This window comes from Canis lupus, chromosome 35 (genome assembly GCF_048164855.1).
Source record: "Canis lupus baileyi chromosome 35, mCanLup2.hap1, whole genome shotgun sequence".
In the NCBI taxonomy this organism is placed as follows: domain Eukaryota; kingdom Metazoa; phylum Chordata; class Mammalia; order Carnivora; family Canidae; genus Canis; species Canis lupus.
In genome coordinates, this window is record NC_132872.1 from 24,498,810 (window position 1) to 24,515,104 (window position 16,295).

General features: G+C 49.3%; 1 protein-coding gene across 1 annotated transcript; it reads right to left on the bottom strand.

Moving 5' to 3' along the window:
- On the bottom strand, window positions 1-16,147 carry NIT2 (nitrilase family member 2). Its single transcript, XM_072811715.1, has 10 exons — window positions 16,054-16,147; window positions 14,476-14,594; window positions 13,204-13,324; window positions 11,940-12,028; window positions 7,877-7,970; window positions 7,299-7,373; window positions 5,819-5,897; window positions 4,342-4,440; window positions 1,998-2,053; window positions 1-1,654 (listed from the first exon to the last, which is right to left on the bottom strand). Exons 1-10 carry the CDS (start codon window positions 16,079-16,081, stop codon window positions 1,563-1,565), a joined length of 852 nt encoding a protein of 283 aa, XP_072667816.1. The 5' UTR covers window positions 16,082-16,147; the 3' UTR covers window positions 1-1,562.
- Between the last annotated feature and the right edge of the window lie 148 nt (window positions 16,148-16,295).

A 16,295-nucleotide genomic window follows, 5' to 3' on the forward strand; every position in this document is an offset into this window, starting at 1 on the left:
TGTTTTTAACAGCTTTATTTCTAATAGCCAAAAACTGAAATCTCAAATGTTTATTTAAATTATGGTATATCCGCTTAGTGGGCTACCATTTAGCAATTAACAAAGAAATCAGTGATACACGCAGGGATGAGTCTCCAAATAATTACGATGAGTGAAAGAAGACAAAAAAGTATTCACGTGGTAGGATTCCACTTTTAGGTAATTACAGAAAATTCAAACTAACCTACGGTGACAAAGCTGATCAGTGACGGCCTGGGGCTGAGAAGAGTACGGAGGGATTCTAGAGAGCACCGGAAGGCTGGGGGCGGGCCGAGAGGAGGGCTGCTCGCCATCCTGATTAGAGCGCTTCAGGGCTGTACACATCGGTCAGATTTCACCAAACTGGACACTTAATTTTCAAATGTCGTTCACCTTTTCACTCTTGTACTCCTCCAAGTGTACGATGCTGATTCCCAGAGGTTAAATGACACGCGATGGTGTCCCGGCTCGTACAGCTAATAGAGTGTGTGCTCACGCATTCTTCTAAGATTTTATCTTCCCAGTCGGGTGACTACGATGTAAACAGCGGAGCGCCAGAGCAGGACCGCACCAGCTCACAAGTGCCAACGGTGCTTTTATTCCCAACTCTGGTTAGACGTGTTCTACTGAGAGTTTGCACCTCGGCCACGGTGAAAGTATTTACACCACGGAAACTGGCAAATGCTACCCAAATCAGGGCTTTCTTTGGGACGGCTGGCGGGTAAACGTTTACCAGCCCAACGTACATAAAAACAAGGTTCACTGGAATTCTTGATTTTTAATTCTGCAAAAGGATTCTGAAAACAGCCTAAAAACTTGCCTTTACCAAGCTACAAAGTCTTGCCAGGGAGAAAAGCAAAAAGAAAAAGATTTTCAGACACTCATCCCATCAAGAAAACCTTTTGCAGAGACCCATCTTTAGTTGCCTTGACCAAATGACACCGGACAGTCCTCCACGGGACTCACTGTTGACACAGCCTCTCCCCTACGACCTGGAGGGTCTGGGCGTGATTCATCAGCTCCTTCCTGCATCCAAGGAGCCCCCGGCTGCCAGGAGGACTCGGGCTGCCATCTCCTCTAGCAAACACCAAGGGTCCCTCGCCTTGCTTCCCATATCTGCTCACAGACCAAAAATGTAATCCTGCTCAAAAAAGAGGAGCACCAGACCAAGTTTTCTACATGATGGACTCCAACTCCAGCCAAGAGAGAAGAGGTGTGTGACACAAGCTGTATTTGTACCAGGCGAATCACCTGGACACCAAGGCCTGATACTTCTACCAACTACTGGGAGGCAACTTAGCATGGGAGGTAGCCCCTCTTCCTTCAGCTCTCAATGCCAGCCCGAGTCCTTTTTAACTGTGTAATATGGTGTGAAAAATACACGTGCTGATGCTCCATCATCTCATTAGAGAATTCTCAGGTAGGGAAAAATGCTGAAATTTAAATTAAAAAAAAAAAAAGATCTCTTTAATTAATTCAGCAGGGAGATGATCACATTGCAGAAACAGATCATCCTATTTCATGACATGTTAGGAAAATAAACCTCAGGGCTTTTTCGCCTCCACTGCATAGAGGTCTGATCGCTTCTGGCTAAAAATGGGGATTTGCTGGCGTATTTCAGCCAACTTCTTCAGGTCTGCGAAAACAGGAAAGTGTACCATTAATAAGATGTAACTCCTCCCTAACCAATGAGAATTTCCTCCCCAAATAGCATAAAAACCACCAGAATCTCAGCAAGTAATAGTAACCTCAGGCTTGTCCAGGGGCACAGGTGGCCTGGCACCGCCCCAGGAGTCATTCAAACCAAACCCAGAAAACCCACGCTGAGTGCCAGCCCCCGGGGTTTGGCCAGAGACCCAAAGATGAATGAGAAGGCGGCACAAGGGCGCCCTTCCAGGTGACAGCAGCTTCACAGCTACTCAATCGCCTCAGACCGGCGGGGACACCGGGGACCTGAGCTGTGCCACAGCGAATCTTACCTATGTCTGAATACACGACTGTCTCCTCGGCGCCAGCTTTGGCAACAACCTCCCCCCTGCAAGAGATTCGGGAGGGCGTGACATGAGTGGGCTGCCAGCCTCCGGGGTGTCAAGATCCCTGGTCTCTCCCACCTCGCAGGCCACAGGGGAAGGATCGGGAGCTGAAGACAAGAAGGGGGGCGCACAGGTTCCTGCTCTACCGTTTAGGGAGCTGCGTGGCCGTGTGGCAAGTCAGCTGCCACCTCCATTCCCCAACCTACGAGGTAGAAATGAGAGCTGTGAGACTCAGAGGATTGCGGAGTAGGCTTTGTAAACTGCCAACGGCTGGGAGACGGCAGTTATTCCGCGATTATAAGCCTCCAGGAACAGAGCTGCCGAGCCGCCTAGAACCAAGGGGAGCTCCGTCCCGTCCCTTTGTGAGCGCGTCAGGAGGACCGATTCGGGAGGGTCCGGGCCTCCAGGCCTCCCGAGGCCAGCGCTGCCGGGACCGCCTGCCTCGGCCTGTGCTGCCTGGGGATCTAGGCTATTGGCTTTCTGTTTTTGAAGGAAAGAAGTGGTGGAAACCACACCCCAACGGAGAGGAACCCCACGCGTAGCAATAGCAACACTCCCTCCCGAGTCTGCAGAAAGGCTGACCTGGAAACCTTCCGGTTCCGAGTCTCTTGGCCCGAAGCAGAACTCCCAAGACAGCCTAGCAAAAGGAAATTCCTCCAAAGCACAAAATAAATAAACTGATCTAACAAACAGTCTGACGTAGTAACTGGTTCTGCCTCCCGGGCGACCACAGACAAGCACAAATGACCTTGCCAAATGACCTCTGGCACAAATGACCTACAGACATGATCATTAACACCATTTAACCGAGTTCTTTTTTATTCTTTTCTATTTCTTCCCCATTTTCCCTGAAAAGAAAGCTCTCTGGGTTAACCCCAGGACCCATCCTAATGTCGATATAAGGCAGAGGCCCCCAAATCCCAAAGACAGAATACTGAAAAGGAAGAAATAAAGATAGATCTCGAACTACCACCTCGTGTCGGAAGCAGCCGGCCTGAGGAGTAACAAGCTGCCAGTGCCTCCCAAACCCTAATGTGCAGGAGGCTCCCTGGCCATCCCTTCTCAGGCCGTCCCCTATCACACACGTTAATCTTTGGGTCCTATAAAATCACATGAGAGAACTTCAGGGACCCCACAGTGAAACATGACCCTTCTCAGCTTCATTACTGGCATATTTACCTTCAAACTACAGCAATACACACCAGTGTGCTGGTGAGTGTATAATCACACAAACGCGTGAGAAGCAGTATGGAATAAATCCAAGTCCTGAAGTCAAAAGTCCAGAATCTAAACACCAGTCCTAGCTGCTTTGTCCCATGAACTTCAATGCTACCATCTAGAAACTGAGCTTAATACAGGAAAAGTCTCTAGGAGGTCACCCGGAGAGCATGGGTGTGAAAGTGCCATGAAAACTGTACAAATACAGACCATGAGCTACCACAGTAACAAGTGACTGGCCGTGTGGCTGGGCACACACTTTTTTTTTTTTTGAGTAATGTAGTGTGTTTTATTTTACAATGAAGATTTCAGAAAACAAACCACCAGAAGCAAAGTTACAAGAGAAACTGGGGAAAATATTTACATTTCATATTATGAACAAAGGAATTGTCCCCAAACATAAAGATTACCTCCTACAAACTGCTAAAAATACCAACAACCCAGTAAGAAAATGAAGACACAGTTCCCATCACAGGAAATACATCTAGGCCTTCAAAACCCAAAAGCAGTTTGGTCTTGCTCCTACAAAGATAAAGGAAGAGTACTTAGCGTCCCTTGGCTTCACTAGCACAACGCTCTTTCCTCTCGCAGAGGACAAGGCCATTTCCCTTAAATGAACTCACCCTCCTCCACCCTCTATTCAGTATCAGGGAGCAAAATCCTCACCCGGTAACTAATTCCTGCTCTAGGGCCAGCCACAGAGCCTCAGTTTTAACTAAAAGCCAAGGGTCTGGGAGCCCTTTGGACTGAAATCGCCCAACCATCCCTGCTGCCTGGTCTCCCCCACGTGACCCAAGTCCAACGGACCACAGAAGGTGCTCAGAAACTTGGAGGGCTGGGGCCAAAGACTCAATCGGCACAGCAGGACCACTTCTTTCTCACATGGCTTTCAAGCGGAAGCATCTCTTGCTGACGAGGTAGAGACGTGGCAGGCACGGGGGGGGGGGGGGGGGGGGGGGGGGGGAGGGAATTTGGGGAGGGGGCAGGGCTGGGCGAGAATCAGAAAACCCACCCTCCCAAGTGCAATCTCTCTCAAGCTCCCGCGCAGCCTGTCCCCGCGTGGCCAACTCACCAAGGACTCACAACAGTGCTGTGTCCCCAGGCAACATAGGAGGCCTGCTCATCCCGGGCAGGAGACGCTGTGGCCACATACAGCTGGTTATCAACAGCCCTGTTGCCAACGACAAAAGAGAGGCCGTTCATACATTATAGACTGGCGGCATTTTTCTATCCCAAATGTACAGATTCTTCTTTTAAAAACTGGGACGGGACAGGCCAGCTGAGATGTGGAAGAAAACAGCAAAGCCATGAAACCTTCTCTTCAAAAAGTATCTTCTCAAATGGAGGTGATTTTGCCCCCTGGGGACATCTGCCAATGTCTGAAGACATGGACTTTGACTCTGCCACTCGTGATAGGGGGCTGCTATTAGCACCTAGCAGGTGGAGGCCAAGGATGCTGCGAAACATCCTACAATGTACAGGACAGTCCCCACAATAAAGAATGATCTAGTCCAAAGTGTCAATACCACCATAGTTGAGACCCTGGCCTGAGCAAACCTGTCAACCTAAAAAAGAGCAAGTCAAGGTGGCCAGAGAGAACGGACCAGCCTTGCTGGGGCCATAAGCCTGGCAGGGCTACCTGGCACTTCCCCACAGGGGCCCAAGTCCCATTATCCCAAATGAGGTAAGAATTCAGGTGGCAGCCTGGGTACAGCAACTACCTCACCTGGGAGCTCTCCAGGCTCGCTCCAAGCCGCCCAAGCTTCCCTTGCTTTCTACAAGACTGCGTTAATGAACATGCATGGTACCGGATGCCCATCCCCATCCTCCACCCAGCACCAGCCAAACACCTCTGCTTCCTCCCCCAGTAAGAATCACCATCATTTTCAGAGGTGAGAAAACTGGCTACATCGGGGTAGGGAAGGAGAGGGTTGATGGAAGGAGCAAAAGGGAGAATTCTAGAGATCTGGACGTGTTCCATGTTGACCTGGGTCACAGGTGAACACACATGTAAAACTTCACTGACCTACAGACAAAGTTGGTGTACTTTTAAGTGATTATACCTCAATTAACAGAATTGTAAGGAAGGAAGCTAACATTTCTGACCAATATTCCATGGTTTTCAGCATACTTTACACAGACACACACAGTCACACTCCTTCTCCCTTCAGGTTACATCCCCCTCTGGTTTCTGCCCTTCAGCACTCACCCTCCACCTTAGGGGAGGCAGGAAACAGCTACTCGGACACGCCAGACACTGTGCAACGCCTCAGATTTACAGATTAGAAAAACAAGAGCCTTTAACAAGTGTCTTGTTAGAGCATTCCAGGGCTTGCAGAATGGGGTAAAGGATGGGGTGCGATAAGCGCCCCCATCTGAACGGCACAGTCAAGGTGTGATTCATCTTTTCCAATTGCATCTGGATGTCAAGACATGCTGAGTCAGGGGCAGCATTCTGCGTCAAGACAGTTGGGAATTCCACCAGACTGGAAATCTTTGTCCAGAACAACACAGAGACACTGGCAGGTATGCCCAAGATGCTTTCTTACCGGCCTCGTTGAAGCAGCTCCCAGTGGGCGGGTCCGGTGGTCATGTTAAAAGCTGCAGGATACACCAAAAGCTGGCAGCCTTGGGAGAGAAAGGCCGGAGAGTGGGTGCAGGTTAACAACCCACACCACGCTAGCTCCCCATCTTGATCCTCACCCTGTGGGGACCAAACTCAAACCTTCCCAAGCATAAAGAGGGCAGCCAAGCCGGACACTGTCAGGAGTATTCCGTCACGGCTCTGAACTCCTTTAGAGACACACACGCTATACACAGACACACAAAAATAGTGGTAATGATGATCAAAACCACAGTATGTGACTTCACTTAAAAAAAATAAACATTCAAATTTCTCTCAGCACCACATTTTGTAATGCTTTTCAAATGAACTGAGGTTCAGAGTAGGTGCCCTAAAGCTTACTGGGAGAACTTGACAGATCTGCCAACCCGGAGCCACGTACACCTTTCCTGCTGAGCAGGCAGTCACAATCTTTGCACCCACCCCCTTTGCCAAGTGAAAGTCAGGGCCGGGTCAGAGCAGCCTGGACAGGCTGGCAGGGATGCTGACATTTGTGGGGCACCATACGAGGAACTATGTTCTCCTGCCCTAATTTCCACAACAGGCCTATGAGAAAACGGAGATCCACACTGCTGCAAAGATTAAATAATTCAAAGTATCACGTCTATTAACGGGGAGAGTTGAAACCAGAACTCAGATCTTACGACGTGGCTCAGTGTTCTTGCAGGACAACAGGACACTCCTCTGGGCCAAAATGTCACAGACTGCCGTTGTACTGTAGCCAACATCTAGGACTACTGGGTGTACCTCCATGACAGACACGGCAGACCACATCCTTACTTCCAGGGGGCTCCATGTGACTCTTTCCAAACATAGCACAAGAGGAGCTCAAAGAGTGGAGCAGATTTCGGAACGTGACTCCTGCCTTAGCTGCATGGTGTGTTGAACCACAACCTCCGAAAAACCATATTGTCCATGTGCAGCCAGAGTCTGAGCAACCAGATGGGAATGGAGAGATGAAGACCTCCTCTCCAAGGGTATTATGCTGAGTGAAATAAGTCAATCGGAGAAGGACAAACATTATATGGTCTCATTTTGGGGGGGAATATAAATAATAGTGAATGGGAATAAAGGGAAAAGGAGGAAAAATAAGTGGGAAATATCAGAATGGGAGACAGAACATGGAAGACTCCTAACTCTGGGAAACGAACTAGGGGTGGTGGAAGGGGAGGAGGGCGGGGGGTGGGGGTGACTGGGTGGCGGGCACTTGACGAGATGAGCACTGGGTGTTATTCTGTATGTTGGCAAATTGAACACCAATAAAAATAAATTTATTATTTAAAAAAAAAAAAGGAAGACCTCCTCTCCAGTTTTTCTAAGGGCTCCGTTTACCCACAAAGACCAAGCCAGAACCAAATCTCGAAGCACCCACACCCCACATCACACAGCTGCGGTGCTGGCCTCACCTCTCTGCGCGTAGATTTGCGCGAGCTCTGCAAAGCGCATGTCGTAGCAGATGCCGAGGCCCACTCTGCAGTAAGCTATTTTTCAAACAGAAAAATGCAAATGAAATGTTAACCTCTTGCAACATGGTGTGGCAGTAAAGCCTCCACCTAAGATCACAAAACTGATGGCAAGACATTCACGCAAGGCCATGGATGGAGGAAAGGTATACGTTTATTCCTATTGGACTCTAGCTCATAAAGACACCATTTATCTCAGATTGGAAATGAGAAATTCATTCTACTTGAATGCGTCTCTATGTGGGAGGTGTTCAATCACTGCCGAAGAGGTAAACTCTGGAAGCGACCGTGCTACTAGCAGGCGGTGACCAAACAGTAGAGCAAAATCATGTCAGACCCTCAGCATTTCATTCATCCAGCCCTTTCTAGACCTCTGACCATTCTCTGCCCTTCCTACTTGCGGCCTTGCAGTCAGGGTACGTAAAGAAGCTGGAGAAGGGACATAAGAGGGAAAAAAAAAGAGGGAATACCTGATCCTCTTCTACTGATACTACTAAAATGTGGACGTGTCTGGTACTTACGAGTATCAAAGGTGGAGAAACTATCACCAGGAGTCAGTGTTTTAGATTCATGAAATGTAATTTTCCCAGGAATGTCAATGTCAAACAGATGGAGCTGCAGCACAAGTAATGAATTTGGTTACTTCCACTCTAGCAGGGCTCATGGCAATAGTAACACACCTCTCTCCGTGGGCAGCAACAGGGACGCTCTGCGATCAACTATGCAGACAGCAACCCCACCTGTCCACAGCCCACCCCACAAGCTGACATCCCATCAAAATGAGTTCTATTATACAAAATGGGAAAATGGTGCTGTAGGGTTTATGACACTTCTTTCCTAGGTGGGGTGTAACTGATGTCTAGGTTTCTTTTGGGAAGCAATTAACATGTTATTCTTTTACTCATTATAAATGCTAAATATTCCTCAGCCATCAGAAAGGACAAACACCCACCATTTGCTTCGACGTGGATGGAACTGGAGGGTATGATGCTGAGTGAAGTAAGTCAATCGGAGAAGGACAATCATTATACAGTTTCATTCACATGGGGAATATAAGAAATACTGAAAGGGATCATAGGAGAAAGGAGGGAAAATGAGTAGGAAAAATTAGAAAGGGTGACAGACCATGAGAGAATCCGACTGTGGGAAACACACAAGGGGTAGTGGAAGGGGAGGTGGGCGGGGGGATGGGGTGACTGGGTGATGGGCACTGAGGGGGGCACCTGACAGGATGAGCACTGGGTGTTATGCTATATGTTGGCAAATTGAACTTCAATAAAAAAATATACATATTAAAAAATAATAAAGGCATTAGAACATAAAAAAATGCTAAATGAAGTCTTCACAGAATCATAAACTGACACATTGGCAGGAGATACAGAAAGTGGGTAAGCAATTAAAAATAGGTAAAATTTTCCAAACTAAATGCAGCAATATATAGAACAGTAACATCACTTCAAAATTGGATTTATTCAAGGAAAGCCAATGTTTAACATTAGGAAACCAACCAATGTAATTTACTGCATTCACAAAATAAAGGAGAAAAGTCATATAATCAACCTAAGAGGTGAATACGCATTTGGTAAATCTCTACATCCATTCTTTTTTTTTATTATTTTTTTACTTATTCATAGAGACAGAGAGAGAGGCAGAGGCAGAGGGAGAAGCAGGCTCCATGCAGGGAGCCCGATGTGGGACTGGATCCCGGGTCCCCAGGCTCATGCCCTGGACCGAAGGCGGCGCTAAACCGTTGAGTCACCCGGGCTGCCCTCTACATCCATTCTTAATTTAAAAACAAAAGAAAAAACCTCTCCTGGTAAGGGAACTCCCCTAATCTGATAGAGTATGTGGGGGTGCGAGGGAGGAAGGAACATCATATTTGGTGGTGAAATATTAAACCTTTTCATTCTGAGGTCAAGAACAAACAAGGACACCGGATACACCTTTGAGTTGGAAGCAAGGTCCCAGTTGTTGCTAGGAGTGATGGTGAAAATACCTATTATCATGTTGGCCCAAAGAACCAGAGGACAGAGTTTCACAGCAGCTGGAAATTGAAAGAGAAATCCTGAAAAGAAGGAGTCCAATGAGAAAAGCCCTAAATTCTGCATATAAAAATCTATCCAAATCTCTGGCTAAGTAGTGAATTAAAGATGATAGGCCTGACTCCAAGCAGCCCAGCTAAAGCCAAACTACTTTAGATAGAACAGAGCAGCTGAAGCTGCTGCCCACCTCACAAAGGAAAAAGAGTATGGTGTTTGAGTACAACCAAGCGACTACTCACTAAAACAAAAAAATACAAAATTTTTCAGAGTAATAGAAGCTAGAATCTCAACATATAATCCAATATGCAATCCAAAATTACTACACAAAGAAACAAGAAAATGTTACCCAACTTTAAACAAAAGACAATCAAGGAAGCAGGACTCAGATATGATCATTACAAAAAAGTAGCTATTGAAACTAAGCTCAAAGGTATAAAGAAAAAATATGCTTTTAATGATGGGCATATAGGAAATGCCAGTAGAAAAATAAAAGTTTATCTGAAATTTTAAAAGATTTCACTGGATTGGCATACAGAAGACTGGGGCTTACAGAAAAACGATTCTGTGAATTTGAAAATGGATCAATGGAAAGTGTCCACACTGAACAAGAGAAAGAAAAAAGGGAAAAACAAACCTGAGTCTTGGGGACCTGGACTGGTGGAACGGTATCAAAATTGAAGTCCAATAAGACAATGGAACAGAAAAATATTTATCAAGATAATGCCCCCAATATAATGAAAGAGTTAAATTTACAGATTAAAAAAGCACAAAGCAGGACAAATATAAAGAAAATCGTATCTAGACAGGTGCATCAGAGTCAAAACAGTGAGAACTATAAAGATTATGAAAAAATAATTGTAGGAAAAAAACATGAATTACATACAGGATTTCAATACAAATCACTTACCAGAAAATTTTTTTTAAAAGGCTAGAAAGTAACTGAAAAACATGGCTCAAATTGCTAGGAAACAAAAGAAAACTATCAACCCAGAATTCTATTCCACCAAAATTATCTTTCAAGAATGAAGACAAAATAAAGATATATTCATAAACGAAAACTAAGAGAATTCCTATCTAGCACATAGTCACTACAGAAATTCTAAAGAAGATCTTTCTGTCTGAAGGCAAATATACCAGGTAGAACTATGCTCCTTAGAAAGAAAAATACCAAAAAGGTAAACACTGATAAACAAAATATTTTTATCTTAATTTCTTTAAAATACATAGGATCACTCAAAAATTTAGTGTTTTGTGGGGGATTAATAATATATTAGATGCAACATGTAAGGCAACAATAACAGAGAAAATAAGGTGGGGAAGGAAAGGGTCCTATTCAACTGTGAAGTTCTTAAATTTCATATGAAGTGGTACAACATTAATTCTAAGCAGACTGTGAAAACATAGGGTGCATGTTGTAATCCCTGGGCAACAACTTAAAAAAAGGCAAAGAGGTATAACTAAAAGCCAACATAAGTTAAAATGAATTCTAAAAAATACATTTAATACTAAGCCAAGAGAATGCAGGAAAGCGGAACAAAGGAAAAAAAAAACAGTAAAATGTCTAAGGCCTAAATCTAACCATATCAATAATTACGTTAAATATAAGTGGAGTGCACACTCCAGCTAGAAGGCCGAGATTATCAGAATGAAGACAATTGTAAGAGCCAACTGCAGGCTACCTACAGGAGAATCATTTTTTAAAGATGTATGTATGTATGTATTTATGATAGACAGAGAGAGAGAGGCAGACACATAGGCAGAGGGAGAAGCAGGCTCCATGCAGGGAGCCTGACGTGGGATTTGATCCCGGGTCTCCAAGATTGCGCCCTGGGCCAAAGGCAGGCGCTAAACTGCTGAGCCACCCAGGGATCTCCCAGAAGAATCATTTTAAATACAAAGGCACATGTTGAAAATAAGGAATTAGAAGATGATGTATTTTACAACACTATGTATAAGAAGCCTGGAGTGACCATAGCAGAGATAAAATAAACTTTAAGACAAAGAATATTATGAGGAAAAAAAATGGATTTCGTAATGCTACAAGGATCAATTTACCAGAAATATTTAACAATCCTCAATGTGTCTGCATTTATGACACCTAGATTTCCACTCTCTTCAATGTGATCTCTATATTCAATGCAATTCTAACCAAAATTTTTATAGATTTTCCCTTTGCTGAAACTGATAGGCGAAGTTAAAAAAATTTTTTTAAAGATTTTTTTATTTATTTATTCATGAGAGAGAGAGAGAGAGGCAGAGACACAGGCAGAGGGAGAAGCAGGCTCCATGCAGGGAGCCCGACGTGGGACTCCTTCCCGGACCCCAGGATCACGCCCTGAGCCGAAGGCAGACGCTCAACCGCTGAGTCACCCAGGTGTCCCTAAGTCTAAAATTTATATCAAAATGCCAACATCCAAGACTGGACAAGTTGACGATAGCAATTAGTCTAATGCCCCACGTGTGTACAATATTATGAGAAGAACTAGGGAACTTTACGGCAAATTCTCAAGAAGTAATGAGATTTGCCACATTCCCTGCTTACCTTTCTGTACTTTACCAGTAAAGTTCCATCAGGCCCAAACACGGCACAAGTGTTATATAATTTCCCAGCATCCTCTTCAGGAATGGAACCTTTCGTTGAGAGAACCACACAGGGAAAGAAAATATTCTGAATTTGTATATCACTGGACAAACACTTGATAAAGGGTCACTTGGGTCCAACAAGAAAGTGTACTATCTTCGAAGGGTTAATTACGGATTGTTGGTTTTTTTTGTCTTGAGTAAGATCTTTCAGAGATAAACTCCAGAGTACAGATAAAACATAAGTCAGATACCAAAGAGAGGTTTCAAAAATAACCAAACTGTTTCTGGATTCGACTTTGATCTTGGGCTACGCTTAATCTTTAACACCAACAGGGAGGATTCACTGTGGCTCAGCTTAAATTCACCAGGTCCTGCGACAGAACTTTATCCAAAAAGGCCTCAAGGTGGAAATGTAAGCCGGTCCCGCCATCACTGAATGTAGTTCCTGCATTTCTCTTTTTTTTGCTTTGTCTTTTCTTCACCTCGTTCATTTCTAATTCTTAATATAACAGAATAGTCTTGCTATATTTATTAAAGTTTTACTGTACTTTTGATTTAAGCAAAGAGAACATTTTAAAATGTATTTCAAAACATTTATAGAGCTACTTGATGTATGTAACCTCTTTGTGGAAAAAAAAATTCTTAACGTTGTATTAGTATAATGAAGACACTCCAATACGGTTTTTCTTTCCACATTTCCACCTGCCCGTGTATTCCCATTGCTTCTCCTGGGAAAATCGTTATCAGTTTGGTGTGTCCTTATACGATATTTACTATGTGCTACATTACAAATACCCGCAAAAAAAAAAAAAAAAAAAAAAACCCACAAAAATACATAACCTTCATTTGTGTGAGGGACTTATCTGTATGGGAGTACTTGTTCATGTCATATTGAACTCGCTTCTTCCATGTAACAGTGTGTCATAAACATTTTTCCACGTTACATAAAACCCACCTCATTTTTTTTTAAGAGTTTTTATTTATTTGAGAGCGCACTGAGGGAGAGGGAGAAGCAACACCCTGCTGAGCAGAGGGCCCAATGTGGGTTTGATCCCAGGACCCCGAGTTCATAACCTCAGCCAAAGGAGCCCCGAGGCACCCCCACCTCATTCTTTTCAATGCCTAATTTACAGGGTTTGCATTCCGTGGTTTAAATGTAACGCCAGAAGTTATTCAGATGTTTTTCACGTTTAGGCCATTGTACCTTGAGGGTAGGAAGTTACCTCCAATGAGATACACGCTGCATTCCTTGGCTACCTCAGAAAGCTTCTGTGTGGATTCACCAGGAATTTTCTCAGCATATTCAGGAAAATATTTCGTGCCGTATGGAGAGTTAAAGCATTCCTAGGATAATGTTGGCAGAGGAAAAGGGGAAAAAAGAAACATGAAAATATCCAACCCGTTTTAAAGTTCTGCTTTAAGGAGGCACAGCGGCCTTCCCGAGCTCCGCTCCCCAAGGGGTTAACCGGGCCTGAAGCCCAGCACCCCGGCGGCTTGGGTCACGGGTGCTCGGGGGCCTACCTGGCCACCCGCCCCTTCCTCGGGGTCAGGAGAACCTCGGTTCCCCACCTCGATCGCAGGCTCCCCCAAAACTCGGCTTGATCACAGGCCTTTGGGTGTGAGAATGAAGCCACAGCGCAAACTGTGTTAGCAACTGTGGAAGCAACAAGGCCTGTGTGTGGAAAAACACAGAAGCTTCGAAAGCCAGAGGCTTCCTCGTGTGTAAGTTCGCTCTTTCTGGGCTCCCTCCCAGCTCCATCGCTCTGATCCTGCGAATCCCGCTTCCCCCAGAATCTCCCAGCAGCCTCGGACTCTCCTTCCTTCACTCGCGGCCCGAGAGCGTGGAGCAGCAGCCGGCCCCAGGCAGGAGACAGGGCACCCGCAGGCTCAGGGCTCTCACTCCGGCCCAGCAGGCGGAATCCAGGGGAGACCCGGCTGCAGGTGCAGGTGAGCCCACACCCGTGGCCGGAAGCCAGGCCGGCTTCCCGGGAAGACCCTGCGCTCGCCCAGGTGCCTCCTGCTGGCCGCGCAGGTGACCCCGACCGCCTGGGGCCTAAAACACAAGGTGGCTCTGAAAATGCTCGTCCACCTCAGCAGGGCTGCGGAGGGCGACCCGGCCCGCCGGGGAGAGGCGGCGCAGGAGGGGCTGCAGGTGCGCTCCCTGGGACCCTGCACCTGCTGACGCCGAGGCGGCGGCCTCTGCGGGCGCCCCTCTGAAGCCACGGCCTGGGAGCCGCGCAGCGCCCAGCGGCTCAGGACGCGGGTCACGCAGGCTTCCTGCAGATGTTGGAGGCCTAGAGCCAGTCACGGCTCGCGGGCCTGCACGGACTTGGTGACGCCGGGCGAGGAGGGGAGTGTCCAAGGCACGGGCTCTCTTCCTCGGAGGAGTGTCCCCCACAGCACCCTGAGCAGCCGATGACCTCAGGGCGTCCCATCACCAAGACCACCTTCCAGAAGGGATGACCCGGGCCGCCCGCCGCCGCCTCCACACTCACCGGCAGGGAAACTACTTTGGCTCCTTGTCTCGCCGCCTCCCGGACGAGGCCACAGGCGCGAGCGAGGTTTTCCGATTTGATGGAAGAAACCTGGAGCTGGATGAGGGCCAGGCGGAAAGCTGCGGGCGAACAGAGACCCGGGGTTACCGGGGCCCGGCCGCCGAGTCCGGGGGCTCCTCGCCCGGGGGGAGGTCCGGGCCCCGACGGCGGCGATGGGGTCCGCGCGGGCGTTGGGATCCGCGGGGGCGGGGGCGCTAACCAGCCGCAGCCCACGGCGCAGCCCTTCACCGCAAACAATTATCCCGCACCAGGTGTGAGTGCTGCGGAGGCCGGGACACCCCCCCCCCGCCCCGCCTCCGCGGAGGGCGCAGGGCCCGCCTCTCCCGCAGCTCGAAGGACAAGCTGGAGTTTGAACATGACGTTAGCACTTACTGTTTGCTCCTGGGCTCAAGCTCCGATTCTGAATGGGACTCGGTGTGCTGCCCGGCTGCTGGGGGCCCGGGGGGCGGGGGGGGGCAGCCACGGCCTGCACCTGTGCGGGGTCACAGGCAGGGCCCGGGGGTGGGGGGCAGCCATGGCCTGCACCTGTGCGGGGTCACCTGTGCGGGGTCACCGGCAGGGCCCCTGGGGGGGCAGCCACGAGCTGCACCTGTGCGGGGTCACCGGCAGGGCCTAGGCCCCCGGGAGGTTTTGCTCTCACCCCACGAATACTCCTGCGCCCCAAAGAGCACGACAGTAAGTAGCAAAAAGAAAACAAAACAAACCACCCGCGAGGCTGACGGGCTGGGGAAGGAAGGGCGCGCAGCGACTCTCCCGCGGCCTGGCCTGTGCGAGGGCTTCGCCAGCCCCGCCCCGCCCGTCGGCAGCCAGGGCCGTCAGGGGCTGTTCCGGGCCCACCGCCTCTAGGCCCATTTTACAGGCCGGGAAACTGAGGTTCCGAGGGAGTCAATGACCTGCTGACATGCGCTGGGCAAGCCCCCGATGCCTCAGGTCTCCAGACTTGGCGTCCGGGGCCTCCCGTGGAAGAATCTGGCAAAGGCCTGGGGACGAGCGGAGCTCGCACGTGCCCCGGGGCCGGTCCAGGAGCGGGACGGGGAGCGGCGCGAAACCTGACCTCAGAGCTCAACGCCAGAGGCAGGCGGTCTGTCCCGGTTTTTCGCTCGGAAGAGCGGGCTCTCCCCTGGGCGTGAGGGGTGCGACGCGCACCCAAACCCGGGAACACAAACGCTCCACTCGCCGAGACGGGGTTCAAGCCGCAAATACCTGCGGCCGATGCCTTTGCAAAACCCACGCTCAAAAATCAACCTGAGGTGAAGCGAGCGACGGCGACCGCCCCGCCCCGCCCCGCACGGGCGCGCTTTCTAACGCGGAGCCCGGGGCCTCCGGGACGCTCGGGCCGCCCCCCGGCGAGGAGCTTCCCCACGGACTGGCGGCGTCGCGCCCCTGCAGCCCGGCGCCCGAGAGGCCGCAGCGGACGGCCCGCCCGGGGCCCGGAACCCCCGGGGGGCCCGGGAAGGCCCGCGGCACGGCGGGGACACGCGGCGGAGGCGACGGCTGGGCCGGGGCCGCGCTACTCACTGGCCATCGCTCTCCCGCGGGGCAGCATGTACCGCGCGGCTCGGCCCGGCCCGGCGCAGACCCACCGACCGACGCGGCGCACGGCGCGGGGCGGGGCCGCGCACGGGGGGCGGGGCCGCGCGCAGGAGGGGGCGGGGCCGCGCGCAGGAGGGGGCGGGGCCGCGCGCAGGAGGGGGCGGGGCCGCACATCCGCGCACGCCGCGCCCCGGCCGCTGGCCCCGACCCATTGATCCCGCCCCGCC

Coding starts and splice junctions, on each gene's coding strand:
- NIT2 (XM_072811715.1), bottom strand. CDS start 16,081: ATGCTGCCCCGCGGGAGAGCGATGGCCA. Junction 14,595..16,053: donor CCGCGGGAGAGCGATGGCCA/GTGAGTAGCGCG, acceptor GTTCGCCCGCAG/CTTTCCGCCTGGCCCTCATC. Junction 2,054..4,341: donor AGCACTGTTGTGAGTCCTTG/GTGAGTTGGCCA, acceptor AATCTCTTGCAG/GGGGGAGGTTGTTGCCAAAG.